This window comes from Hemicordylus capensis, chromosome 3, assembly GCF_027244095.1.
Source record: "Hemicordylus capensis ecotype Gifberg chromosome 3, rHemCap1.1.pri, whole genome shotgun sequence".
Lineage (NCBI taxonomy): Eukaryota > Metazoa > Chordata > Lepidosauria > Squamata > Cordylidae > Hemicordylus > Hemicordylus capensis.
The window spans coordinates 346141772-346168653 of NC_069659.1; the positions used below are offsets into that span (position 1 = coordinate 346141772).

Genomic DNA, 26882 nt, shown 5'->3' on the forward strand with positions numbered 1-26882 from the left:
AATTGCACGAACTGAGTTGTATGATACATGGCCACTGGAAATAATGGCTGTCCACCACGCAACTGTGCATGTATGATTTTTGCATTTGCGCAAGAGCACTCTTGGGCAACTGTGCGCACATTTCTCTAGAAGACACACAGAATACTGCACCGTCCGTCAGCTCCTCTTTCCAGCAGCCAGGCATTTACATTCAGATGCAAACCACCCTTAGGCCAAATATATCCCTGCCACTGGACACAACCTAGCCAAGCATTGCTTGGTCTGTACACGTCCCTCTGAAAAGAGGGGTTTGGCCAGCTTCTGTTTGGTGAACTAAGCCCTTCTCTTAAAATTCAAAGAGGCGGCGACACAAATAACCTTAGTTTCTCTGCTACTTAAGACAGCAATGCTTTATGTAATGCAGTTTTATAATTACACAGTAATTATAAATTGTGTAGTACCAAACCGATGGCAAAATCCATTTTGTTGAAAAGGCCTCAACATTGCAAAAGGAATAATCTTAAAAAACAAAAACAGCACAGCATTTATGCCCCAACCCTTAGACTTTTGCACCGGGATAGAGTTAAGTACATTTCATTAAAAACAAAACAAAAAACACAAGAACACCAGAACACAAAAAATACACAGCATACATCAATGAATCATTCTGAGAAAGCTGTACCCAAATTTTCTTAAGACAGAAAACAGCACACACACCTCGTAGAGTTTTCATAATTCAAGTCTCCACTGATATTTACACAAACTAGAGAAAATAAACACTGAAAGCCATAAAGCAATATATTTGACTTGGCCAATTCCAGCCGCTGGAGAAGAGATACCCAATTTTATCCAATTGTTCCCGTGAATTAACACAAGACTAAGCTTTACCAAAAGGGCACAGCTGGGGAGGCACCTTTCTGACAACTTCAATGCATACAGGGTTTAAAAAAAAAAAAAGGACTTTAATACTCAAGGATTTTCTTAAAAATTATTCTAGCATGTACGTAAAAGTGTGTTTCTAATTAAGGATCCATGAGGCGCCAGTCATGAGACACTGCGTAAGATGCTGAGCCTGAACCTCTTATTGTAGAGATTAAACACCTTGAGTGGGACACTTCAGAATGCTTTCCCTGTGGAGTGATATGTTTTAAGCAAGCAGCTAAGTCTCACTCATGACACTGAGGTGACATGAGGGCCAGGAGGCATCTCAAGTGCTGCTGTCATGTAAAACAGACAAGAACTAAAACCACGGTTTGAAGTGAACAGCCAGTTCTGTGACACAAACACATATACAAATCTAAACACAAATGCAGTGGCAGAACAAGCACACTGTGGCCAAGGAGAGTTAGAATATTGCCCAATCTTTTATCCATGGTTAAAAGGTTGGTAGACGCCTAGGCTCCTGCCACCTGTCTCCCTACCCTTTTCAGCATTAACCAAGTTTAGCATTACATCTACACCAAAGTTAATACCATATTTAGTTTGCAAACCCTGGTTAAAGCCAGCTCCTAACCTTGCTTCTAACTGATGATTTAGAGCTAGCCATGGTGAGCATCAACTTTTGAGGAGATGTTTAACGTGGTTAATGCTGAAAAACAGTGCATGCTGGAGGGAAAGCGGGTGGCACACACCAGTGAAGCACTCCCAGTTTCTTAACCATGGCTAAGAGATAGAGAAATGTTACATCTGCATTGGATCATACGATCCAGTCAAAGTTAAGCACACTTTTATGGTCTATTGAGTACTGTGGCAGAGTTAAGTACATGCTGCACTCAAAACGCTTAACCCATTTGGCTGGATTGTGCTTGAGATCATCTACATTTGCCTGGGCAAGATGGACTTCTGAGTTCTGGCTCAGCGATGTTGCAGGACACACATGCAGGGGCTTCACTTAAGCAGGAACTCCAGTGTCAGCAACAACTCCCATGCATGCATCCCTCCCTCCCTCCCCCATTGTTGCCAACGTGAATGGAGAAGCCCCTCCTCACACAGGTCTCCATGCACAGCCCCTCTGAGCTTTTGGTCAGGGCACTGCTGCCTCTGTTTGGCAACCACAGAGATCTGCAGTTAAATCTGATAAGAATCAATGGCATTGACTCTCATGGCAGTACTGTTGACATTATAAAGACTTATATTATAGGGCTCAAATCATTAACCTTAGAGGAGCTCCACAGCACATGCCTTGCCATTCCAAACCCACAGTCAAAACCTTCCCTGGCCCTAATCAAGAATTCGATATTGTGTAGCAAACATTACAAACTCAGCACTGTATTCAAGTTTCAGCATTTCAATAGAACTCTAGGGGGGAAAAGAAAGATTTCTTTGACAAAGAAATGAGCACTTCAATACTACAAATTTTTATTGGGCAACTCTAAGAGCAGCTGTGAGCAACGTATTACCCACATTCTAGATGAAACCAAATCATCCCCCTTTTGCAAACCTGACCCTCCCACCCCCTGGAAATTAGAAACAACATTGTACACAGCCCAAGGGCCATGATACCTTCATTGTAACGGCCCACTTTGTGTCAATTGGAATCAAACACGTGGACACTGGAGTTAAGTGAAGAACAGCAGTTACACTAATCTGCCCCAAGGGTTATGGGGTAATAAGGAGAAACGTCTCCATTCACCGGAGAAGTTGCCCAGCCTTGCCCTGGAACAGCACTACCAAGTTAAATGGTGAAGCTAGCTTCACCACTAGTCCTGTGCACTTACTGGTCTGGCGAGTTCCAGCCTGTTCCCTTTGATACTGCATGGTTGGCCTTGGGAAGAAACATGGTGAACAGAGCTGGGGTGCTGGCAGCCAATGGAAGCCACCCACGACATGGGGGTGACGGAACTAAGAGGCAGACTCAAACAAGCTTTACATGGGACAGGGCCCCCGATGGCCGTTCAACTTTCTACATTAGGCACCCAGTGTTTCTGACTAGATTATTAAAATATGGGTACCGTTCAGTGCACAGTAACTGTGCTGCGGTTTCAACAGTGTTCATAGTTAGACACAATAAAACTTCAGTCAAGCACCCATAGAGCTGGATTTACTGATATTGGAGGAGTGGGGAGGAAAACACAGGCATTCGCTGGGGTCTTTCTACATTTGCTTTGAACGGACAGACGGACAAAGATCCCTCACCACGCACTTTGACAATACCTGTAAAGCGATCATAAGAAACCAGATCCAACACACTTCAACATATCACTCTTTTAGGATATTCTCTATCAGCATAGTCTTTGCAGTTAGCCCAAAAGCAAGTTATTTAAGGTTTTTTTTAAAAAAATAAAACAAACGAGTTGCAATGCTGATCTGTGACACTCTTATGCCAAAGGGTTTGTTTGGTGAAGACAGCACGTGCCTGAGGTGGAACCAGAACTTTCAAAATAACCATCCAGAAATATTTTAAGATTTATGAAAAGGATTAGGGTGCTCCATTTAAAAGAAGAAAAAAGGAAGAAAACGATGGTATCCACAATGTTGGGAGTTTTCAAATGAGCAAAGAGGGCCCAGGCTAGGAGAGAAGCCCAAACCATCCATTGTCTGTTATGGTCCAAGATAGATCCTCAACCCTCAGCCTCTCTTTCTTGAGGATTGGTCTTCAGTCCTGTTCAGTCCAGTCAGCAGAAATTGACTGTGCAATTTTCCCCCATTATGTTTATTTGTACATTCTAGAAGGTTCATTTAGCACTACACTGTCGTACTTTTGATCCCAGCAATTTGAGGGCGTGCAAATTCCACAAAGTCGTCGATCAGAACTGGCCAAGCCCCTGGGAGAAAGGAGGAAATAAAGATGAGTTATAACCCTCTTGTAAAGTTTTAATGAAATAAAACAAGAATTTTTAACAGCTCTTACCGGGGAGGGGGGATTAAAAAAATACTCAGCATTTTTGCAGCAAATTTCAAACGTTCAAAGCGCTTCACATAGGTTCTCTAGTTAAGTTCTCAAAACAGCCCTGCAAGGTAGGCCAGTATTCTTATTTTATTATTTCATGTTTTAAAGTTATCCTGCTTTTATTGAACAATCTTGAGACAGTCTCTCCTCAATATACAATTTTCAAAGATATGGGAGCAAAAGTTGGAAAAGTTTGTATAATGTACAAAACCATATCCTTCCAATTTATGATAATGAATTAATTTCTTTTCTGAACAGAAGTTGAAAAACAAAACAATCACTGTGCATCACTTCACATACAGACCCTTTTGCACAAGAAGATTCCTGGATTTCTATCCAGAACTGGCTCTATCCACCCCCCTCCACAGTGTCCTTCCAGTGACTGTTGCTCTTGTCTATCTTATTTTTCATTTTTAGATTGTGAGCCCTTTGGGGACAGGGATCCATCTTATTTATTTATTTATTTTCTATGTAAACAGCTTTGGAAACTTTGGCTGAAAAGTGGTATATAAATATGTTCTTCTTGTATTTTGCCCAGTGTCTGTGCAAAGGATACACCTTATTTTCTGGAAGCTGCATAAACTTTGTATGTCTGCAATTCCCCTCACAATTAAACACAACATGTCACAGTGCCAACAAATTCACAGATGTTGTAGTGAAAAGAGATAGTGGATGGGTACTGAAGTTTCTGGTAGCACAAACTGTGCAAACACAGAACCGACTGTGGAGGACGATTTACTCATTCAAGGATTGGTATACAGAGAGGGACACATGAGAAGAAAAAAACATTCCAAATATTCAGTGACAGGATCAAGTAGCAGTATTACCTTCCTCATCATAATTTGACATATCATCTGCTATCATTGCACTGAAGTCTAGAAGAAGATTCCAAGTGTCCTTCGGTATAGATCTTTTATGGTGTTCCTGTTTGAGGGAAAAACCATCATCACAAATGGAGCTATTTGATTTAGTCTTCAGCAGGTCAGAAGTGGCAGCTCAGTGGCAGAGGATGTACTTTGCAAGCCAAAGGTCTCAGGTTCGACCCCCAGCATCTCCAGTTAAAAGAAGATCAGATAGCAGGTGTTGAGAAAACCTGTGTCTGAGACCCTGGAGTGTTACCACCCCGTTGGGAGCAAGCACTCCTGGGCCAGATGGACCAGTTGTCTTACTCAGTATAAGGGAGAACCATAAGTATTCTGTAAAATATATCCAGGAGAAATGTAGAATTTATCATTTGGGATTGGGGAAAATATATGATTTGTTGTGCTGCCATCCATACATTCCTCATCTTCCAAGTTTAAAAACCATTCAAAGCTTTAGAAGCAAGGACAGCTGCCAGTTGTCCCCAACGTGGATTTGGCCCAGAGGCCATCAGCTGCTGAGAACGGCTGGCAGGCAAAAGGTCAGCCTGGGTCTCTTCTAGAGTAGGCTGGCAACAAGGCCAGCTGCAGAACCTTCCAGGACGGAACATCTAGTTGTTCCTAATGAGGCATCTGATATTTGAGCTTACCAATAAAAATTTGTTCCACAAGTCTAGGAATTTAAATCTTCCATGAAGTACTAAATTCCAGTAGGCGATCGCCATTTCTAAGTCTGTAACATTAAAATAAAATAAAAAATCAAAAGGGGGAAATTCAACTTTTTTTTAGGCTTGCTAACTTGGAATTCATAATCAATCAATGGTTACTGATGAAAACTCTCTCAGGATAAGAACACTCTGAGGGTGCCAAGAACCTTCAGGATTCTCCCTTTCCCCAAGATATTGAAGACTCCCACAACCAGAACTGGGGCCAATGCAGACAAGAGGTTGTGCAGTGGGGCTTCACTTTCTCCTTCCACCCCACCAGTCTTTGTGCTATGTTTCTGAATGGACACCAGAATATGGGGAGAGCTTGTCCTTTGGCAAATGAAGCTCCCTTCAGAAACAGAGCAGTCAGAAGCACTGTCTCACAAGCAGAGTTTGCTGAAAGCCCTACATGGTGGAGGCAAGATCTTGTAAGAAAGACTTCTGCTTGGGGGACACTGAGTAGCCTGATCCCATGTGATCCCAATGGACTGGTTCACATGTAACAGGAAACCATGGATTAGAAGATCCAAAGAACCATGAGCAGAAGGAAAATAGTGGCATGCGTTCATTAACACTTGTTCAAGAACTTGCACAAAAGTCCGTGCAGCGCTATAATAGGTAAGTTCAAGAGCAGTTTGTATGATTTTGCTTGTGCAAGAAATTGCACAAGCAGAAGAGCATCTCTGGATTTAGTTTGAAAACCACAATTCTGTATATATACAAATTCGGGGAATTGTAGTTTTTCTATATATGGTTTATTAAAACAAAACCAGGATCAAACTGTGGCTTCAGATCCTAATTTGTTTTAACAAGCCAGAATTGGAACAACCCACAGTTCCCATGTAACCTGGAAGTATAGTTTTTTTTCCTAAAGTTAAAGCAAAAGCTTTCCTTTCCCATTAACTTGTGAACCAGGCCAATTTGTTCTCATTACATCTGATGGAAGGAAGGTATTTTTTCCTCAGATACTGCAGTAGCCTTACAGGGATTTTGACTTCCTCCATACGGCTTGACTCACCCATATCTGTATCAGATATCTGTACCAGAGAATATCAGCAAACATACCTAAACCTTTCTGTCCTGGATTCTTTGCAAAGTTGAAAGTAAATTGATAAAAATCTTTAAATCTTCCTGGCTCTTTTAATTCTTGTTCCATTTTTGGAAGCTGAGCCTTTAGTTTTTCTATGCTGTCACATCTGTATTTAAAGGAAAAAAAAGTTTGTCTGGGCATCACAATGACTACTGTATTATAACATACATACATACATTTATACCCCGCCTTTCATTAAGAAAATACCAAGGCAGCTCACAATAAAATTTAAAAACAAGATTATAAAAAAGACACATTAAAATATTGAGCTTAAAAATATAAAAACAAATCTGATTTAAAAAAGAAATAAATTAAAACACTAGCATGAAAACAGTACAAAATACACAAAGCAGCAGTGGAGACAATCATGTAAAAACCTGGGTAAAAAGCCACGATTTGATATGCTTTCTAAAAGCTGTGATGGAGACTGAAGAGCGGATACCCACCGGGAGAGCATTCCAGAGTCTGGGGGCAGCAACAGAGAAGGCCCTGTCCCAAGTGCACGACAACCTAGCCTCCCTCATTGTTGGCACCTGGAGCAGAGCCCCTCAGACAACCTCGTCAAGCAGGCAGCTACCCTTGGGAGCAGGCAGTCCCTCAAGTATCCTGGGCCCAAACCGTTAAGGGCTTTAAAGGTCAAAACCAGCACCTTCAATTGGACCTGGAAACGAACTGGCAGCCAGCGCAACTCTTTCAGAATGGGTGTGATGTGCTCCCACTGGACAGCTCCAGAGAAAACCCTAGCTGCCGCATTTTGCACTAGCTGCATTTTCCGGATATTCTTCAAGGGCAACCCCACATAGAGCACGTTATAGTAATCCAGCCGTGACGTGACTAAGGCACGGGTAACTGTGGCCAGAGCTGCCTTCTCAAGAAAGGGACGCAGCTGGCGCACTAGCCGAAGCCGTGCAAAGGTGCCCCGGCCACCGCCTCCACCTGAGCTTCCAAAAGCAGAGCCGGGTCCAGTAGTACCCCTAAACTGCATACTTGCTCCTTCAAGGGGAGTGCAACCCCATCCAGAACTGGTAAAATCTCCTCATCCCGATTGGTTCTCCTACTGACCTCCATCTTGTCTGGATTCAATTTCAGTTTATTAGCCCACATCCAACCCATCACAGCCTCCAGCCCCCGATTCAGGACATCCACTGCCTCCCTAGGATCAGGTGACAAGGAGAAATATAGCTGAGTGTCATCCGCATATTGCTGACAACTCAGTCCAAGTCCCCGGATGACCTCTCCCAGCGGTTTCATGTAGATGTTAAACAGCATGGGGGACAAGACCGAACCCTGCAGGACCCCACAGGCCAATGGCCACGGAGACAAGCAAATTTTCAAATAAAATTCTGAAAAGTATTTATGACCAAACAGTGCTTTAATAAATAATCTTGGTGGACACACTGTGCAATGTTATGTGCTCGGTGGAATGTGATGTTTGCGCAGTTGTTCAAGCAGAGTTGTGTGACAGTACATATAATGGCTTCACTGCCATGCAACACCATTTGCACTATTTTTGTGCTTGCACAACTCTGCAACCATTACATTCCACCACATGCATAACATTGCTCAGTATGTCACATTAATTTTGGCAAGGAGATACATGGTTTATCTAACACATACTAACTTGTGGTGAAAATACAAGTTCACATATGTTATAAATACTAAGAAGTTGAAATGTTCTCAGTAAACAATGATGGTTGGGGCCGTGTCCCCAATAAATTATAAAAACCCCTTTTAGGCTTCAACACATCTTCTCTTCAGATCTGTGAACATGGTTACAGCGGGGAACATAATCCACAAACACAGCCAGGAAGGGGAGGAGGGAGAGCACCATTGTGGGGGGGGGGGGGTCTTAAAAGTGGGTACATTTAATTTAAATGATTATGGAGATGTTGCACCTTCCTGTTCTGGTGAACAGGCATAGTCTTAAAAGAAGTGCTTAATTGCCATACAGAAATATACCATCTGTGCTTTCTCTTACCAACACGTTTGCCAGTATTTAGCAGCCGGAACCCTAAACACATATTATGAAGAGAGCTCTAGTAGCAGATTTGTTTGGAATACTGGCTTACATACTGCAAAGCACCCTGCTGATGGAAGAATGGGAAGCTTTATCGATGCTGCTAACAAATGATGAGAGCTTCTATGGCTCCTATGGACTGCATCTGCCCTGGAGGATGCTTCTTCCATCATTCCTAATGGGAGAAGCATCCTACAGTGCAGACACAATTCTACAGGATGCTTCTCCCATTGGGAATGATGGGAGAAGCATCCTACAGTGTAGACGCAGTCCGTAGGAGCCACGGAGGCTCTCAGCATTTGTTAGCAGCATTGACAGGCATTGCTGTTTCACAGAACCAGTATGTGTGCTTTGCTCTTCCATCAGCAGAGTGCTGCGCACTATGTAAGCCACTATTTTCCATTTATAGTCTGACCCTATGCTCCCCTCAGTTAAGGGAGCAACATACTGGATTTGGTGGAAGGGTCACAACTTGTTCCTAGCCAGAGCAACATGCCAGCTCATCTGCTTCCCATGGGCTTTGTGAGGGTGGAGGACAATGCTGAAAGCCTGGCATCCAGGAGATCCTAGAGCTGCCCCAACTCCCCAGTGCATGGCTTGGCAATAGGAAATCGGTGGCACGAGAAGTCTCTCTCTCTCTCTCACTAGCACGTGAAGGGCTCTTTCCCATTTGCCTATCACAATGTGCTGAAAACTTCTATGGCAGGGGTTGGGCTAGCTTCATATGCCTGTTGAGCACTTACCCTAGTTCTGTCATCCCATCCATGAATTCCATCTTTAAGAATTCACATTGCGTTGCAGCTCTGAACTTCCAGGCTATGATCAATACACTAATACTTGCTGGGTCAAGGGCAAGATCGTCGCAAAACTGCTGAATCCCATCTATGCCGATTTTATTCTCATCTTGAGGATCTTGGAGATGTAAATGTGAAATGAAAGAAAAAAATCACAACTTTCTGAAGCCATTCTTACTAACACGAATACAGTAGTGTACACATCAGAATCCACTTATTAACCCCAGGGCATAAAATGCTGGCAGCTGCCATTTGACAATCATCTCTTATGCAGCATGTTCAAAGTGTGTGTGTTTTTTAAAGTGCTTGCGGTCACAGCTGTGCTGTAAGGTAGGTGGCCACTTATACCCATTTCAGAGAGGAGATGAAGAATCAATCTCTTGACTCACTCCTGTAACTGAAGGACAATTATCTAGCCTTTCCTAAGAACAGAGGTTGAGGCACAGTCAAGGAGAGAAGATTCTTGGGAGAAATTGAATGGGAAAAGGGAGATGTGACAAATTACAGTAGATGAAGGGTAGAGATGACTTGCCACAGGAGGAGGAATGTGGACAGGTTAGAACATCAGAACAGCCCTGCTGGAACAGGCCCAAGAATGCCCATCTAGTTGAGCATCCTGTTTCACACAGTGGCCCAACAGTGGTTGGGCATCTAGATCAAACGGGAGTGCTGGCATAAAGTGGTGGCTAGCACAATGAGTTGTGAATCAAGATTTCCCTGGCTTGAATCTCACCTCGGCCATGAACTCACTAGGTAGCTTTAGATAAGGCACTGTCTCAGCCTTAGCTTCCCATCTGTAATATGGGGATACTAATACTGACCTCCCTTATACAATACAAAATACTAATACTAAACCAATGCTAATAATGCTAATAATAATAATTATTATTATTATTGATAACGGCATACCTGTTGTTGCCCGAGTTTAAAAAAAATGCTTTCGTGGTATCTAGCTGCTTCAAGAGCAAGCCTAGTAGTCCCATCGTATCACTGCTGTTTCTCAGAGGTGGAGGGGAGTGGCATATTTTGGCTGTTGCAACTACTGCCCTCAGAAAACTGACAGAGAGAGCTCAGATATGAGGGGGCCACAGCCAGGAGAAATCACCCTGTGGAAATCTACTTGCAAAGCTAAGGCAGTGGGAATGAGAGGTGGGAATGTTGGAAGGGAACTGGCTGCTTTTGTTTTTTGTTCTTAAAAAAAAAAAAAAGATTTATGGGCCTAGTAGATAACCCCAGGCCAAGGACAACTGGCCCTAATCAACCGCAACACAGCACCACTTGAGTTTTTTCTTTTAAGATTGTGAGCCCTTTGGGAACAGGGAAACATGTTTATTTTTCTGTGTATACTGCTTTGGAAAGTTTGGCTGGAAGGCGGTATCTAAATACATGTAGAAGAAGTAGTAGTTTTCTTCCAGACTGACTACCACGCCAAACCAAACACTCCAGTTGCCAGGTGAGCTGTGCCATTCATAATCAGCAGTGAGGGTCCAGAACAAAAAAAAAAAAAGCAGCTGGAACGTGTCTAAAGGGCACTCTTCTTTGACTGCTGAGCAGGTGCATGCAGGGACAGAGATGCTACTTTTCTGACATAATTACAGTTAGACACACAGGCCTTTGGGAGCAGGAGGCTGAGAAATAAGCCATTTTTGAGCAAGACATATTTGAGGAGGACAAGCAAGGTAATTCGGATTCCATGCCAGTAATATGAGGAGAGAGAGAGAAAGAAGCTGCTCTCCTAACACCTGTCGGTCATGAATTGTCTCCCTCCTTGGCTTGCTCAGGATGGAAATCACTCTACCCCAGGTTCACAGCCTGCATTCCAAACAGAATGGAATCTATAAACAGATACTGCATGCAAGACATATTTTTTTCAACAGAAGTGCCTTGTACTCACCTTTATATCTGTTATATAGCTGTTCTAACTTTTTCCTGTCCAATGATCCTTTAAGATTTTCTCGTATATACAGTTCAGGATTCTGGAAAAAGTTATCTGTTGCAACATCTAACTTCCAATCATTTTGAGACAAACAATTAACCGCGGTCTTTTCACTGGACTGTGTGAAGATCATAAACTGCCGAACTTTATCTTTCTGTGATGACTTCAATTTGTTCTGGAAAAGTATCAGAAGACACAATAGTGAGACCTGACTTGTCCTTCCCTGGAGGGAAAAGAAGCTTAGAGAACCTAGAGACACACCTCTCTACAAGTGAGGAATGTTGTCTGACAGAGGATCGAGACATACATATGTAAACATCTGCTTAGGGTACAGATTCCTTATCTTGTCTGGACTCCTATTTATTTAGGAATTTAACTACAAAAAATATTGCTCAATGCTGCTTAATACAGTTCACAAGTCCAACACAATCAACCATGTAACTGGGTCAAATACTTTCACATTAAGACACGGTTATATAGAATTTCTTCTTCCAGTTCGAAATAGCCAGCAACTTAACTTATGGATTTGTGAGAACATCACAACCATGTGAATACTAATATACCGCACATCCTCTAAAAACTCTACAAAAACATCACAGGGCCTAATCGGGAAACAGCAGCTTGAAACAAAGGTGCCCCAATTTGTCAATTTCCTCTTCAGAACCTGCAAATGGCTCCTTACATTCCCTCAGGTTCAAAAGATGGTTTGACATAAAAGCAAAATAAAGCTGGAAAGAACACTGTACACATATCACTGGCAGTTTCGCTTTAAGTATTGTTCCCACACCAAAACCCCCAAACCACTGACTGAATTTGGGGGAGTTTGAAGAGACAATGGCACAAACATGCATTTTTAAAAAGGTGACAACATAAAAACCCCTTTAGATCACAGTCTATACTTTACTGAAATCCTATTTACTGAAGGCTAAATTTATAGCACAGGAAACTAAGCATAATTCTTCTCAGTATTGCAAATTATATCATAATAGGGAGGAGGATACAGTAACTTAACACCTAACTATGCATCCTGACTGCTGTGGATTCTTCAGAGGCATCTCACAAACACAGCCAGGAAAGAAGGCCAAACGAGAGCACCATCAGGTGAGGAAAATTTACTATGCCAAGTCTTTCCATGATAAAACAAACACTATAATGTTACAACAGTGACAAGAATCCACTTAGCCATGCACATCTACGGTTACTGATTTCCCTTGGTTTAAGTAAGAAAGTGTAGAAGCCATGAATGGGACATCGTTTAAGATGTTCCTCTTTATATCCCTCAATTCAAGGATTCTCAAACTTGGGTCCCCAGATGGACTTCAACTCTTATAATCCCCAGTCACAATGGCTGAAGCTATCTGGGGACTCAAGTTTGAGAATCCCTGCCTCAACATTTACCAGTGAAAAAGGAGCTCACAAGCAAAACTTTAAGGGTAGTCAGATTTTATTTATGCCTGTGCAGAAATATTTATTTATTTATTTATTTATTTTTACATTTATATCCCGCTCTTCCTCCAAGGAGCCCAGAGCAGTGTACTACATACTTGAGTTTCTCTTTCACAACAACCCTGTGAAGTAGGTTAGGCTGAGAGAGAAGTGACTGGCCCAGAGTCACCCAGCTAGTTTCATGGCTGAATGGGGATTTGAACTCAGGTCTCCCCGGTCCCAGTCCAGTACTCTAACCACTACACCACGCTGGCTCTCAATACTCATCATGACCATGCTTCTCTGTATAATTTTTTTTAAAATTAAAAACATTTTTTAAAAAAATTCTGCCCTCCTTTTTGCTTGATGCCTGCAAGGAATCTCACAACAGGAAACACAATGCATAAACCCTGAGAAATTTAGAACTACTATGTGCTCTAAGCAGGAGCAAAACCAAGCATCCACCAAATGCCTGGGAGAATCAAAGCCTCTTCTTCTCCTAAAAGATAGCAAACTTGGTGCTATCTGAATACCTCTGGGGAGGGAATTCCAAAGATGGGACACCACACAGAAGAGGTCTTAGCACTTGTTGCCACTCACTTAACCCCTTCAGGCAGGGGGCACTATAAGCCAAATCTCAGAGACTGGGCAGGTTCTTACGTGAACAGGTGATAGGAAAAAAAATCTAGAAATGTTAAACACCTCTTAGAAAGAGAGAAAGTGAGGGAAAAGAGAAAATGAACAGACAAGACAAAAATGGTTTCAGACAAAGAACATAACCAAAACTATACAGAAACAGAATAGCAGCAAACTACAGAATTCAGGCAGAAGCCAAGAATAGAAAGGCCACGTATTTAAAAATGCACCTCCCTACAGCAACCTGCACAGAGTGATAATTACAGAGTGATAATACACTAATCAGGGAATCTGGCTGCATGGGCTGGAATCCAAGGAGCCATTTAGCCATGTCCAAGGGCTTGGGTGTGCCCAGCGAGACTTTGAAGAGTAGCCGGCATATCACAACCAATGGCATATCACAAACTACTTTTGAAGTTCCTCGTGGATTCGAAAGAGCCTTGCCATGCAGCATGAGGGGCTGCTGCTAGAGAGGCACAAGCCCAAAGGCCTCCTGGGTGCACAGGAATAGCTGTGTGGTTCCTAGGACCCCGGCCACTGTAAACTAGAAACAGAAAGATGCAAAGGTGTAATTTCATAATCCTACATGCACAAAATTAAAAATTCTCATAAAGCATTTCCTTTCTTTTCTTTGAAGAACACAGCGAGCATAGTCTGTTAGTTTGCTGTTTGCCAAGGTTTAACAGTGCAGTCCTCAGCCCTGGGCAGCAACACCTGGGTTGTGCAACAGAACTCCCAACTATGTCCCTAGCTTCAAGGAAGTTCACCGCTGAGGACTTCAGTGCCAACTCAACTGTCTGAAGAAGCCATTCACAAACCTCTTAGAACAGGACTACATATTACACACAGAAGGATACTGTCCATGCCATGGCGTCACTCTGCATTTTCCTGCCTCTGCCAGCCAATCTTGTGACATGAGGGCAGGGAAACATATCACTTGTCGCAACATGGCGAACTACTGCTGCCACACAGAAGAGAGGGAGGTCTCAACAAAGAGACCTGACGGCATCTTCACCCTGGTGGCATCTCCAGGTCAGGCTGGAAGAGACTCCTGCCTGAAACCTTGGAGAGTGGCAGCCAGTAGGTGTAGACAATGCTGAGCTAGAGGGACCAAGGGTCTGATTCGGTATAAGGCAGATTCCTTTGTTCCTATGGGTCATTTTGGACAGCATCCCTAGGTCCATTCACATGTTATGTTCGACACTTGTACAGTGTATCCAGGTACAGAACTGTACACAGGTACAGTGTTATGGTGAATGCAGGTACAGCAGTACACTTCCTGTCTGTATCATGCATTTGAAGGCCCCATATCTAGGTTCACTTTCAACATGACCACAGACAGCTACAGTCATTCACACAAACACATGCATGTGTGTACTGTACTCTCATACAGCATAATGTCTGAACTGGGCTCCTGTGTCACCTGAAATGTGTAGTTCAGTACTCTAGCTACAAGCTACACCTGAACCATGTTCAACGGGACTACATCATCATAAATATCTGTGAATCACCAAAGTGCAGCACAATAAATTAGAAGGTGACACTGAAGGCAACACGGTGGTCCTAGAAACCCAGAGTCATGTGGGACCTTCAAGACCAACAAGTATATTGTGGACTAAGCTTTAGTGGACCAGAGCCCACTTCATATATATGAACTGTTATCCTCAGTGGGCAGATACACACCCATACAAAGGTTCTTCTCCCAGGGTACTCTGCTGCTGACCTGAAAGTCACCATTCTGCAACAGAGGAACTTCAAAGGGAGACTCTAGAGAAAAACTGTCAGTAAATTTGATGCTGCCCATTTAGGCCTCAGTCGAGACAATGGTTTCCTCTCTAGTACTACTACTTCTTATATACCCCTTTTCAATGAAAAGGTTCTCAAAGCTATTTACAAAGAAAACAACCAAGAAGAAGGAGATGTCTCCTGCCCCCAAAGGGCCCACAGTATAAGAAGAAACTCAAGGGAGACATCAGCAACAGCCACTGAAGAAATGCTGTGCTGGGGTTAAATGGGGCCAGTTGCTCTCTCCATGCTAAAAATAAGAGAATCACACATGTTAATTAACATATCAAAGCTAGGAATACTGTGCTGCTCTGGTGTGAATTGCCACTGTGCTTGCTAACCTTATACAGGTTGAGTATCCCTTATCCGAATTGCTTGGGACCAGAAGTGTTCTGGATTTTGGACTTTTCCGGATTCTGGATTATTTGCATACTGAGATATCTTGGGCATGGGATCCAAGTCTAAACACGAAAGGTTACTGTACACTGTATTTTTTTATTTTTTTTTAGGTTTTATATCAAATAAGCATTGAATTTACGATAACTACAGGTAGCTGTAAATGTAATGAAAACTAATTGCGAGAAAATTTTCAATGCAATAATGTTGCTGGTCATGTTAGACTCAAACATGGAATTTTAGGTGGAGATGAAATTCAGATTTCATGTGAAAATAATGTTTTGTACTTACTAAAAATAGCTGTGGTGGTTTCCGGATTTTGGAGCAGTCCGGATTTCAGATGTCCGGATTAGAGCTACTCAACCTGTATAAATATAAGCTTTACAAAGAATTGGCACAGACTGTACCATTTCATGACCATTTCGTATATTTAGCCAGCGGGGGAGTAAACAGTAGGACCAATGTGTCTATATACCTGCCAGCTGAGGATAACACTTCATGCATCTGATGACGTGGACTCTATTCCACGAAAGCTTAAGCTACAAAAAATGTGTGTCATAAGACTCTTGTTTTTGCTGCAACAGACTTAAACTGGCCACCCTTCTGAAGGTGCTTTATTTACAGATCATCATCACCAACACAAATAACCATTACAGGTGTGCTGACAGCAGGGCAGCTGCACAGAGAAGGGAAAGAGTCCCTATCTAGTGATGGACGAAAGCATGTAGAACCACATGCATTACTCTATTTAGATCCCTCCCCAGCAGCCTTGTTCTGGAAAGCTGCTAGAACAGCAGGAAAGATGCTCGACTTCTGCTGTGCTTTCAGGCACCTAAATTTGTATAACTTTAATACTGCCACTGTAGCCATTACTACTTAGCTGTGTCCATGGTAAACCAAAGAAAAACTCAGAAAAATAATTCATGGATAAAAATGAATATTTTAAGAATCATAATTATAAAACAGAGTTCCATACAAAAAGTAAAAGATGACAGTTTCTGAAGACACCTAAGACTAATCAAGGTAAAAAGGAGTGCCAAAATCTGCCCAGAAAGGTGTCCAATCTGGGAGGGTGGTAGGCCTCCAATTAGTTTTTCAAAAACACTAGATTTTTATGATGCAAACACAGAAACGTAAGTAAATGCAAGAAAATATTGAGCTCCACCATACACAAAAGTGACCATTTCTGAACTTTTCTTCAGTTCTAGATCCTGAAAACTGACAAAACATGAAGCCCAGAGATAAGTGTGACATCAATTGTGAGCTATCTAGCTGTCACAGTTAAAAAAAAGAGAAAGAAATAATCTGAACTGATTCCCATATACAGCTAATAAAGCCTACACATTTGACTGTTGAGTGCTGTGGCTTGTTTTAAATGTCTGAAGTACAAACAGCAACCTACAAGTCAACATTAAACATATAAATATGCACCACTATCATTCCATAACAACTTTGTAAACATACAGACATCAGTCTTAAGAGTTTCTAGAGTGATGTCATGAACCTGATGCTGGAATATAAAAGCAAGGGAATTTCAGGTCCCTGTTGCTAAACGTTTTCCAACCAACTGTTGGCCATTCAACTAAAAGAACAATTTGAGATAACTTGTTTATGACAGAAGTTGCTGAGCTTACACAAGAATTTGCTTGAGTTCCTTCACATTTATATATAACCCATTTCCCCCCAAATTTAGAGCTTTTATTTGATTTACTGTGACAACAAAATAGGTAGCCTTCAAACTGCACAGAACTCTTCTGATCTTCAGGAAAGGATCCATGCAATTCACAAGCTTACTACCCAGATAAGAACTGACAGACTGCAAATTCAATACAATAACAAGCTTTAATATAAAGCAATAAGAAGCTTTAAGTTCCCCAGTCCAACAGAAGAGGCCTGATTTCTCCCCCACACTCCGTTTGCTTGCTGTAGTGATGAGCCTGTGTCAGACAGCAGGCAGGGGAAGAAGAAGCCACAGCTGCCCTATCTCCCCTTGCACTGGCAAATTTAAAGCAACATTCACATTCTTTGGCTTCTGGCTGGCAACCCTACATCCTATCACTACCGTTGCTCCAATAAGTATGTACAATTTGAATTAATATGATCTCCTGAATTTTCAAAATGTATTTCTTATGTGGCACATGGTTCCAAGAGCCTACGCCAGGGATTCTCAAACTTGGGTCCTCAGGTGTTATTGGACTTCAACTCCCATAATCCCCAGCCTCAGTGGCCTTTGGTTGGGGATTATGGGAGCTGAAGTCCAATAACACCTGAGGACCCAAGTTTGAGAATCACTGGCCTACGTATTAGTCAAGAACGTCATAATATACCCTCCACTAGTAGATTCATTTTACTATAGCTTCATGTTCTAATGGCAGGAGGAAAATATTAAAAACTTACTACATAGCCAAAGAAACTGAATCCAGATGAACTTCTTTCCATCTTCTATATAAAAATGATGTTCCACTCCTGAGACAGCTACTACAGTATATAAATATAACTTGCCAAAGCTTATGTTTACATCAGATAAGTAGTCCATTGTGTTGGTCTCATCCCAGGAAGCAGAGTTGGGGTGTGTGAGCAGACAACAAATTAATTTTAAAGAGAAAACATCCTGGGTGTGTGTACTTCCTGAGAAATCTTAAGAGGTGTTTAATGAAAGCCTGAGCAATGTGGCTGAGGCAAAAAAAAATAGCTAGGAAGTACCTAGGTCACTTCTATCAGGATAAGATAGCTGAAGCCCACTAACAGTCCATCTTCCAGTCCATTTCTGGGCCCAATTCAAAGTGCTAGTTGTAACCTTTAAAGCCCTAAACAGCTTGGGACCGAGTTACATGAGAGCGCATCTTGCCCCATATGTCCTGACTCAGACTTTTAGATTTTCTTTGGAGACCCTGCTCCGAGTGCCCCTGCCAAACGAGGCAAGGCACGTGGTGACTAGGCAGAGGGTCTTTTGGTGGTTGCACCCGATTTATGGAACAGCCTCCCCAGTGAGGTTCACCTAGCACCATCACTTTGTTCTTTTAGATGCCAGGTGAAGACCTTTCTTTTCACTCAGGCTTTTTAAAATTGATTTTTAAAAAATAATTTTAAAAACCAAGTTTTGTATTGAGATTTGTGTGTGTGTTGTGATTTGATGTGTTTTTATTGGATGTTTTAATGTTGTGTTGTGAGTTGCACAGAGAACCATTTTTATGGGGCAGCTAACAATATTATTATTATTATTCATAATAATAATATAATAGAAGCCCACTGATGCAATCAATACATTGTAAAAAAAACCCTTTGTGGCTACATTTCTCAAACTGGTGACTGATATACAGACTAAAATTGTGTGAGCCAAATAACATTTCGTACACATGACAATGGGGTGGGTTTTTTGTTGTTGTTGATTTTCCTCTTTCCTTTTGAAGTCCTTGGTGCCCTGCCAAAATATGCCTCTGAGGTTCCTCAGTCTTCAGGGACATATTTTTTGGAGGCACAGATGGCTACTGAAAGAAGGGGGGAAATAAACAAAGATCACCTCTCCCCCATTGTGCACAGACAATGTTTTTTGGTGCACATGTTAGTCTGGATGTCAGTCACTGATTACAAAATATTATGTTAACTTCACAGGAGTTGCTCAAGGCTTTTGAGGATTTCAGCCTATAAAATAGCTTGTAGCAGTTGTTCATCTTCCACTTGTCATTTATTAGGGATTCCTAACAGCAAAAAGTTATTGTCATTTAATATTATTTCCAAACCTAGCCACCAAGCTAAACAAATATGAGCACAACCTACAGCCCCATCCTAATCATGGTTATTGGGAAGCAAGAGTCACTGAATTCAGGAAGACTTCCTCCTGGGGTCAGTATGCACAGGGCTGCTGCTTTAAGTATAATTACTTGGAACTAAGTCTCTCTGAAATCAGGAGGACTTAAAGCGTGTTTGCAAATACATGGAAATACACACAAAACAGTCTTTTGGCAACTAGAAGACTGTCACATTTAATGTAGTATTAAATTTTAAAACAACAATTAAACCTTTCTGAACTAGAGCCCACTTCATTCGATACATAAAAGGTTATTTCTGAAAGGGAAAAAGAAAAACAATAGGGCCAATAGGGTAATACAAGAGGGTAAATACAAGAGGGTAATAGGTCTGTGGCTTTTCTATGCAGATTTCAAAAGGTATTCAAGATAGGAACAGAGTTCTCCATCCACAACAGTAATCAGTAGCGATGATATGATTACTGGCTATGCTACTTTAATTCTGGCTATTTCTGGCTATGCTACTTCAATTCTTGTAGTGGGAAAGAAAGCCATAGTCCTGATTAAGTTCAACTTGAATAGAATCAAACTTGCTGAGAATCCTAGTTGAGAAATAGCATATTGGAACAGCAACAAAGTATAGTGACTTTGAGGTAAGCAACGAAGTGTTCTGGGATACTGTCCCCCACCCCCACCCCAGCTCTGCATGCTGCCATTTTTGATGACAGCTTTGTGCCCATTTATTATCTTGCAGAAACTAACTTGTTTGCCCCATATAGACAAAACAAGGGCATCACTGGCAAGTGATGGCATTTTAAAATATAAGCTAGTGAACGAGTACCTAACAGTTGTCATTAGTAATAGTGTTGCCCAAGAAGAAATGAGGACAGAGTTGGCATCAGTGTTCCCTGTACAAGGGGTTCCAAGATGTTATTTTATTTATTTTCTAAACCACCCTTCCAAAAATGGCTCAGGGCAGTTTACATTAAAATAAAACTAAAATCAACTAACTGTTAAAATCGAAAACTGTAAAAACAACATAAAACCATTATTAAAACAGTTTTTAAAATGCCCATTGTCATGGACAGGCCACTACCTGGTTAAGGTTGGTTTCACAGCCACAATCCACCCCTGCAAGGGTGGTGGACCTATTAGGATGATCTGTCCAAAAACGCTGCTGGACCCAGTAGGATTCCAAAAAGCCTTGGAGTTTTCAACATTGGTGCCACCAGTGATTCTGTCCATGCCCTGGTGGGAACCTGGAACAGGGAATTCACCAGGGCAGTAGACATGATTGACTACAACTCCCAAAATCCCCAGCCAAAGGCCATTGCAGCTGGAGATGCTGGGAGTTGTAGTCAACAACATCCGGGAATCCTTCTTACAGGGAACACTGGTTGGCATCAAGGTTTGCTACAGTACACAGTCTCCAAGACTGTGAGACTATCAGGTGGGCTATTGCTGCTGGTGAGTAGCTCTGGTCTGCCAGGAAGCAAGGAAAGTCCTAATCCCCAAAGCGCGTGTGTGTGTGTGTGTGTGTGTGTGTGTGTGTGTGTGTGTGTGAGAGAGAGAGAGAGAGAGAGAGAGAGTGTGTGTGTGAGTGTGTGAGAGAGAGAGAGAGAGAGAGAGAGTGTGTGTGAGTGTGTGAGAGAGAGAGAGAGAGAGAGAGAGAGAGAGGGGCATCGCTGTCCAGGATGAGCTGCGGATGACATGACAAGTGATGTTCTGTCGCTTTCTCTTCTAGATCTGCCCAGCAGGAGGAAACTCCTGGGGACCCTCCTGGCCTTGTCAAGTCTGTCGATTCAATCCATTAGGGGTAGATTTTCGTTTAGAGCCGCCTGCAACAGAACAGCTCCAGAGGAGTGAGCGCAACAGCCCACCAATGATATCGGCCGACAACTTTCTATGCAGAAGTCTCTGCTCCACGAAAGCTTCTTCCCCTGTAAAATGGTTAGCGCCCCCCCCCACACACACACCGCCTTCCCTTCTTCAGGCGCTACAGGGCGCGTTGTTTTCCTCGCAACCGACTAACACCGCTGCCTCTTGCACTCACTCTTTCAGGGTAGAAAGAGAAATCGCGATTACACACACAGGCACAGGGGAGTCAAGCCCCTTCTTCCTCCGGGGTCGGCGCAACGAGCCCGCCGCAGCAGGAGCCCCAAGCAAACAGCAGTGCCCCCCGCCACCCAAGCCGAGTTCTGTTTCCAAGACCCAGTCATCTCCCCACTCCCACGCGCACCCCACCCCAAGAAGAGACCCCCTACTCTACTAATGCTCAGTTGGGGGGGGGAGAAGGCCCCCACCCTGGCACACGCGCCCTGCCAGTCTCTCCCCCTCACCCACCCATCCTTCGGAGCCCTTTCTCTTCCCCCCGGTGGTCTGAGGGGGAGCAGGACGCGCTGCTGACAGGCAGCCCCTCTCCTCTCCTTCTCTCGCTAGACCTCTCTCTCTCTCGGGGATGGCGGCGGGTCCCCTCCTCAGGGACACACACGCAGCACGCCGCCAGACGGAGCGATAAGCCCGGGGAGGAGGAGGAGGCCCCCAATTGCCCCCACCTCGCCGCCACCTTCCCGGGTAGGCCCCGCGTTGCCAGGCGATGGCGGCGCTAGTTCGCCGTCCCACCCTTCCTCCCCTGCTCCTCGCCCGCCCGCCTCCTTCCCTCAGCGGCCTAGGCCTCGGAGCGGGCTGGGCTCTCACCATGGTGGGGGCTGCGCGCGGCGGCGGGTCTCTCTCTCCCCTCCCGAGCCGGCTCAGGCGGACACTGAGGAGGAGGAGAGATGGTGGTGGTGGTGGCGGCAGCAGCAGCAGCAGCGGCGGCTGCTCCCGGGGCTCCTCCTCGCGGGCCCTGCCTTCCGCCGCCGCCGACCCGCTCATGCGCACTGCGGCGGGGCCGCCCCGGGCCGGGGCCGCGGTGCGGGAGACCAAGAGTGGGGCTGGCCGGCCGGAGAGCCGCCAGGCGGGCCCTGCCCTACAGAGGGCTGCCCGGGAGCTTCCACTCGGGGGGCGAGGGAGGGGAGGAGGGGGTGGGGCGGTGGCCCGCGTGAAGCGGCCAGCGGCGCTGTTGGCCCTGGCGCTCACTCAGGACAGGCAGGCTGGCCGGCCTTCCTCGCCGTCCCTCCAGCGGGACGCCCCTGTGAGGGAGCCCGGTCTGAAGAGGTAAAATCCTGACACACACTCACATAGCCCGTCATTGGGAGCAACAAGGACAAGAAAGACAGAGAGAGAGGCCCCGCCCGGCCAGTGCTCGAGTTCTCAGGGTCACTCCTAGAAAAGGGGGGGGGGCGGTGCCTTCCTGTGAGGGGGTCACACTTCTTGCCCCACACCTGGAGGAGTGCAGAGGGAGAGGTCTGAACCGTGGAAGGAGGAGAGGGCAGGGAGTCCATCCTGGGGGGCTGATCGGCTTGTCTCTCACTCACATAGTATACACCGCCCCAGTTCTCCCTTAAAGGTGTGGGCAAATCCCTGTTGGAGGCCATGGAAGTCACGCCTCCCTTGGATGCAGGAAATCCTTGTGGGGTGGGAGCCGGGGGGGGGGTATGTTTGCCCACTTGGATTGGAGATTATCCCCCCCTCGCCCCATATTTATGCCCAGGATCAAGCCATTCAAACGTTCCGATCGCCAGGATTGTTTTTAAGCGTCACCTGCGAGACTGATGCCAGACTCCAGGCCAATCCTGGAGGGTTGACAACCCTGATTGATTGATTGATTGATTAAGTGCTGTCAAGTCAGTGTCAACTCTTAGCAACCACGTAGATAGTTTCTCTCCAGGATGATCTGTCTTCAACTTGGCCTTTAAGGTCTCTCAGTGGTGCATTCATGGCTGTTGTAATCGAGTCCATCCACCTTGCTGCTGGTCACCCTCTTCTCTTTCCTTCAACTTTCCCCAGCATTATGGACTTCTCAAGGGAGCTGGGGTCTTTGCATAATGCGTCCTAGGAGCAGAAAATAAAACTAGAATTAAAGTGAGGAGTACTTCTTGCTTTGGTTCTAGTTTTATTTTATATTCACCTGGAATACAGTCCTGAGCATTTGTTGAACTCTAAGAGTAGGTGACCAGCTAGTCTTCCTCCTCCCTCATGGGTGAAATCCTGACCACACACTTGGGAGCCAAATTAAACACCGCTCTGAATCCCAGTAGGACCATTATTTCATGCCCATAAGGGGAGATTGGAGACGCTCTAGGGCAGGGAGGTGGAGGGTGGTCATTCCTCCTCCCCTCTTCTAGATTAGTTCTTCCAAGGTGAGGATCCTGACCCTGTTGGGAGCAGTGAGAAACACATTTTGGCTTTGATCAGATTATTCACGGAGTGAGGGAGAATACCCCTGTATTTTTGAGGGGAAAGGGTCCCTCTTGAAATTGGGAAGCTCCCCTATACACACCACTTTGGAGTGGCAGAAATGGGGCCTTATTTATTTATTTATTTATTTATTTGATTGCTACATCGCCCTTCCAGAAATGGCTCAGGGCGGTTTTACACAGAGAAATAATAAATAAATCAGATGGATCCCTGTCCCCAAAGGGCTCAACAATCTAAAAAGAAACATAAGATAGACACCAGCAACAGTCACTGGAGGTACTGTGCTGGGGGTGGATAGGGCCAGTTACTCTCCCCATGCTAAATAAAGAGAATCACCATGGTAAAAGGTGCCTCTTTGCCAAGTTTGAATGAATGAATGAATGAATGAATGAATAAATAAATAAATAAGTAAGTAAGTAAGTTAGCAGGGGAAACATCAGAAACCTTAAACATCAGAAATCCATATGGACTTGCTCTTATGCTGGGGTATTTGTGCCTCAAATCCCACAAAGGAAGCCGTGAGGCTTGGTGTGTGACCTTGGGTTATGCACATATGCCACCTAACCTACCCCAAAGGATTGTTGTGAAGCTAAAATGGGATGACCTCATGTAGCTTTTGTCTTTGGAGGAAAGGCAGAATACAAGTGTAGCAGTAATCCCATTAATAGGCTTCTGGTTTGGGAGTATCATGTTGATAGAGTGAGATTCTAATCCTAGTTGTACTATACAGAGGAATACACCCATGTGGTAGATATTGTATGGAGAGTGTCTCTCCTGCTCTTTCAAGTTTCCCTTTTGATGGGTTGAAATTCCACCATCCTTGGAGATACTGATATCGATAGAAACATGAGGGGAATTTCTCTTCTGTTCACACTATCTAAATTGGCCTGGCAGTGAAACAAAAGAGCACCAGAGCAAGAGAAAGGGTCTTGCCTGCATCTGTGTGTCTCCTCTTTCCTCAAGACCTTTCAGGCAATGCAGATGAAAATGTCCATATAGGTACCTCTGTATCTCTCACACATTCCACTCCTCCAAGCCCTTGGTAGTAGCTTGTGTGGGACCTTCCATCCTTTCTGAAATGGATTTTGAAAAGGGAAAAAATAAACTCTGAAGGCACCATGCAGCCCAATCCTATGCAGAGTAAGACCTTCCCCCCCATTCCCCAGCCTTTTTATTTTAGTGGGCTGAGACATGCTGATCTACATCCCATCCCATCGAGTGTTTAATGATTCATCCCTTCAGCTTGCTTGTGACACAATGCGGACTGGGTTGTGCCAGTTACTGGGGCATGGGGAAGTGGAAGGATCTTGGCTTGGATTATTTTGCTTCCTGGTAGTTCTATGATTCATTGAAAAATAACTTTCAGATCCAGTAGAGTGAAGCCTATTATGTAGTCAGAACTTACTCAGGTTAATTTTCCTTCTTGCAAGTTCTGTGCATGGCGATATATTTAATCGCTAAAGCACTCTTCAGCATTTGGTTTTTAAGAATATTATAATTTCCCCTTGACTACCAGGAACGGCACCTCAGAAACATTGGGATGGCACCTTCCCCTGGAATAGTATGCAGGATCAATTGCAGAATTAGCCTCTGCAGAGGGAGGCTAGCCAAGGATGAAGGATTTTTCCCTGTGAGGAGGGGGAGAATTAACAGTGCTGCTAGCAGCAGTCAAGGGACGGCATGTTGCCAAGCTTTGTTCTCTCGACAAAGGACCCTAAGGGCTTGACCCACAGACCCCAGCTGCAGTGGAGCTGAGCAGCCTGGGCAGGGTTGTTCCCAGGCACAGCAAAGCTCAGCAGGCATGTTGGCCCCACAAATGTGCTGATGCAGCAGGACAACAGCAGTGCTTGGTACACACATCTCAACTCCCTCCCTTCTATATAGGGCAGGCAGAGGACAGAGCTGCTAGACTGTCTTGCCTCCTACAGCTTTTCTAGGCCACACCCACTAGAATGGCAGCAGCATTATTGAAGGCAGAGAGCAATGCTTCACTGGAGAATGGCCACAAAATGCCACTATTGCCATGGGAGTTTTTGGCACCAAAAGCAGGCATGTTGAAGGGCAAAGGGATGAGTGAAAAGAACTATTGGAGGACTGGGCCATCAAGTTGGCTTTTGGGGCCTTCTAGGACATCCACATTCTCATCAGGACTCACAGCAAACATCTAGTCTGTAAAAGGGGTAGTTTTATTGAATCCTCCTGTAGGGCACCATTTCCCTCGCATGGAATTTGAATTGGGTTCTCATGGCCTTCATAGGACTAGTTTTGAACTCTCAAGGTCATGTTTCTGGTTGCAACCGCCTTGGCTAGACAGGTGTCAGCTAGGAACTCTCTCACTGGATCCTCAGCATTTTTCACAAGGATAGGTTGGTGCCTATCCTAAAGTTCCATAGGTGGTCTCAGGATATATTAATTACCCTCTTTCTGTAGTTGGTTTTGCCTACTGTTGCAGAGGAAGTGCCCTCTGGGACTTTCAAAAAAGGAATTCACTGTAAGAAATTTGCTTTTCTTACCTGCATCATCCTCACAACAAATCTGTGAGGTAAGCTAAACTGAGAAAACAGGACTTCCCCAAAGCAACATAGTATGTTTCTTAATTGACCAGGGATTTGAAGCACTATCTCCAACATCTAAAGCCCAAACCAGTGATTCCTTTGTACTAGTGGTTTCCTTATTATTTATAGAAAATGCCATTTTAAGAAATATTTTTGTTTTCATCAGCTTGGAAATATAGAACACTAGTAGGTATCTGTTTTGCCTGAGCAGTCATTTTTCATTTATTAAACTATTAGGAAAAGTTCAAGAAATGAAATCCAGGAGGTCTCTAATATCGCAGGGGTATGGAAACTGAGATATTGGAATACTTGATCTAACTCAAACAAGTTGTTCTAGTAAGAACTAATCTGCCTACTTTCCTTTCACTATCCGTACAACTGGACCAAATTTGGTCCAAAGTGGTTAGGCAGTTCAGAAGTTAGCCCACGCACCTCAAACATTAATACGTCTACTCTACCGCCTTGAATTGGGGTGGATGACATCATCACAAACAATGCATTTGAGGTGTCCCTATGTGTCCCTGCACTTTTAGCCTACTTGTACCTCAAACATTTGTTCTTCTACCATCTTGAATTGGAGTGGGTGATATAACAAACCACGCCGTTGAGGTGTCCCTGGGTGTCACTACAATTGTACCAAATTTGGTTCAAATCGTTCGCACGTCTGTCATCTTGAATTGGGGTGGATGACATAATCACAAACTATGTCATTAAGGCATTCCTATGTGTCCCTACAGTTGTAGCAAATTTGGTTCAAATGGGTTAGGC

General features: G+C 44.0%; 1 protein-coding gene across 4 annotated transcripts; it reads right to left on the reverse strand.

Annotated features, from left to right (window-relative positions):
• Window positions 1-374: 374 nt before the first annotated feature.
• On the reverse strand, window positions 375-22458 carry DCUN1D1 (defective in cullin neddylation 1 domain containing 1). Of its 4 annotated transcripts, none has more exons than XM_053307659.1 (7): window positions 22440-22458; window positions 11231-11447; window positions 9286-9454; window positions 6501-6631; window positions 5379-5461; window positions 4696-4792; window positions 375-3743 (listed from the first exon to the last, which is right to left on the reverse strand). In XM_053307659.1, exons 1-7 carry the CDS (start codon window positions 22449-22451, stop codon window positions 3664-3666), a joined length of 789 nt encoding a protein of 262 aa, XP_053163634.1. In that variant the 5' UTR covers window positions 22452-22458; the 3' UTR covers window positions 375-3663. The 4 variants fall into 4 exon arrangements, with proteins under 4 accessions (XP_053163634.1, XP_053163636.1, XP_053163637.1 ...); XM_053307661.1 differs by lacking the exon at window positions 22440-22458 and adding an exon at window positions 21958-22263; XM_053307662.1 differs by lacking the exon at window positions 22440-22458 and adding an exon at window positions 21816-21879.
• Window positions 22459-26882: the final 4424 nt, after the last annotated feature.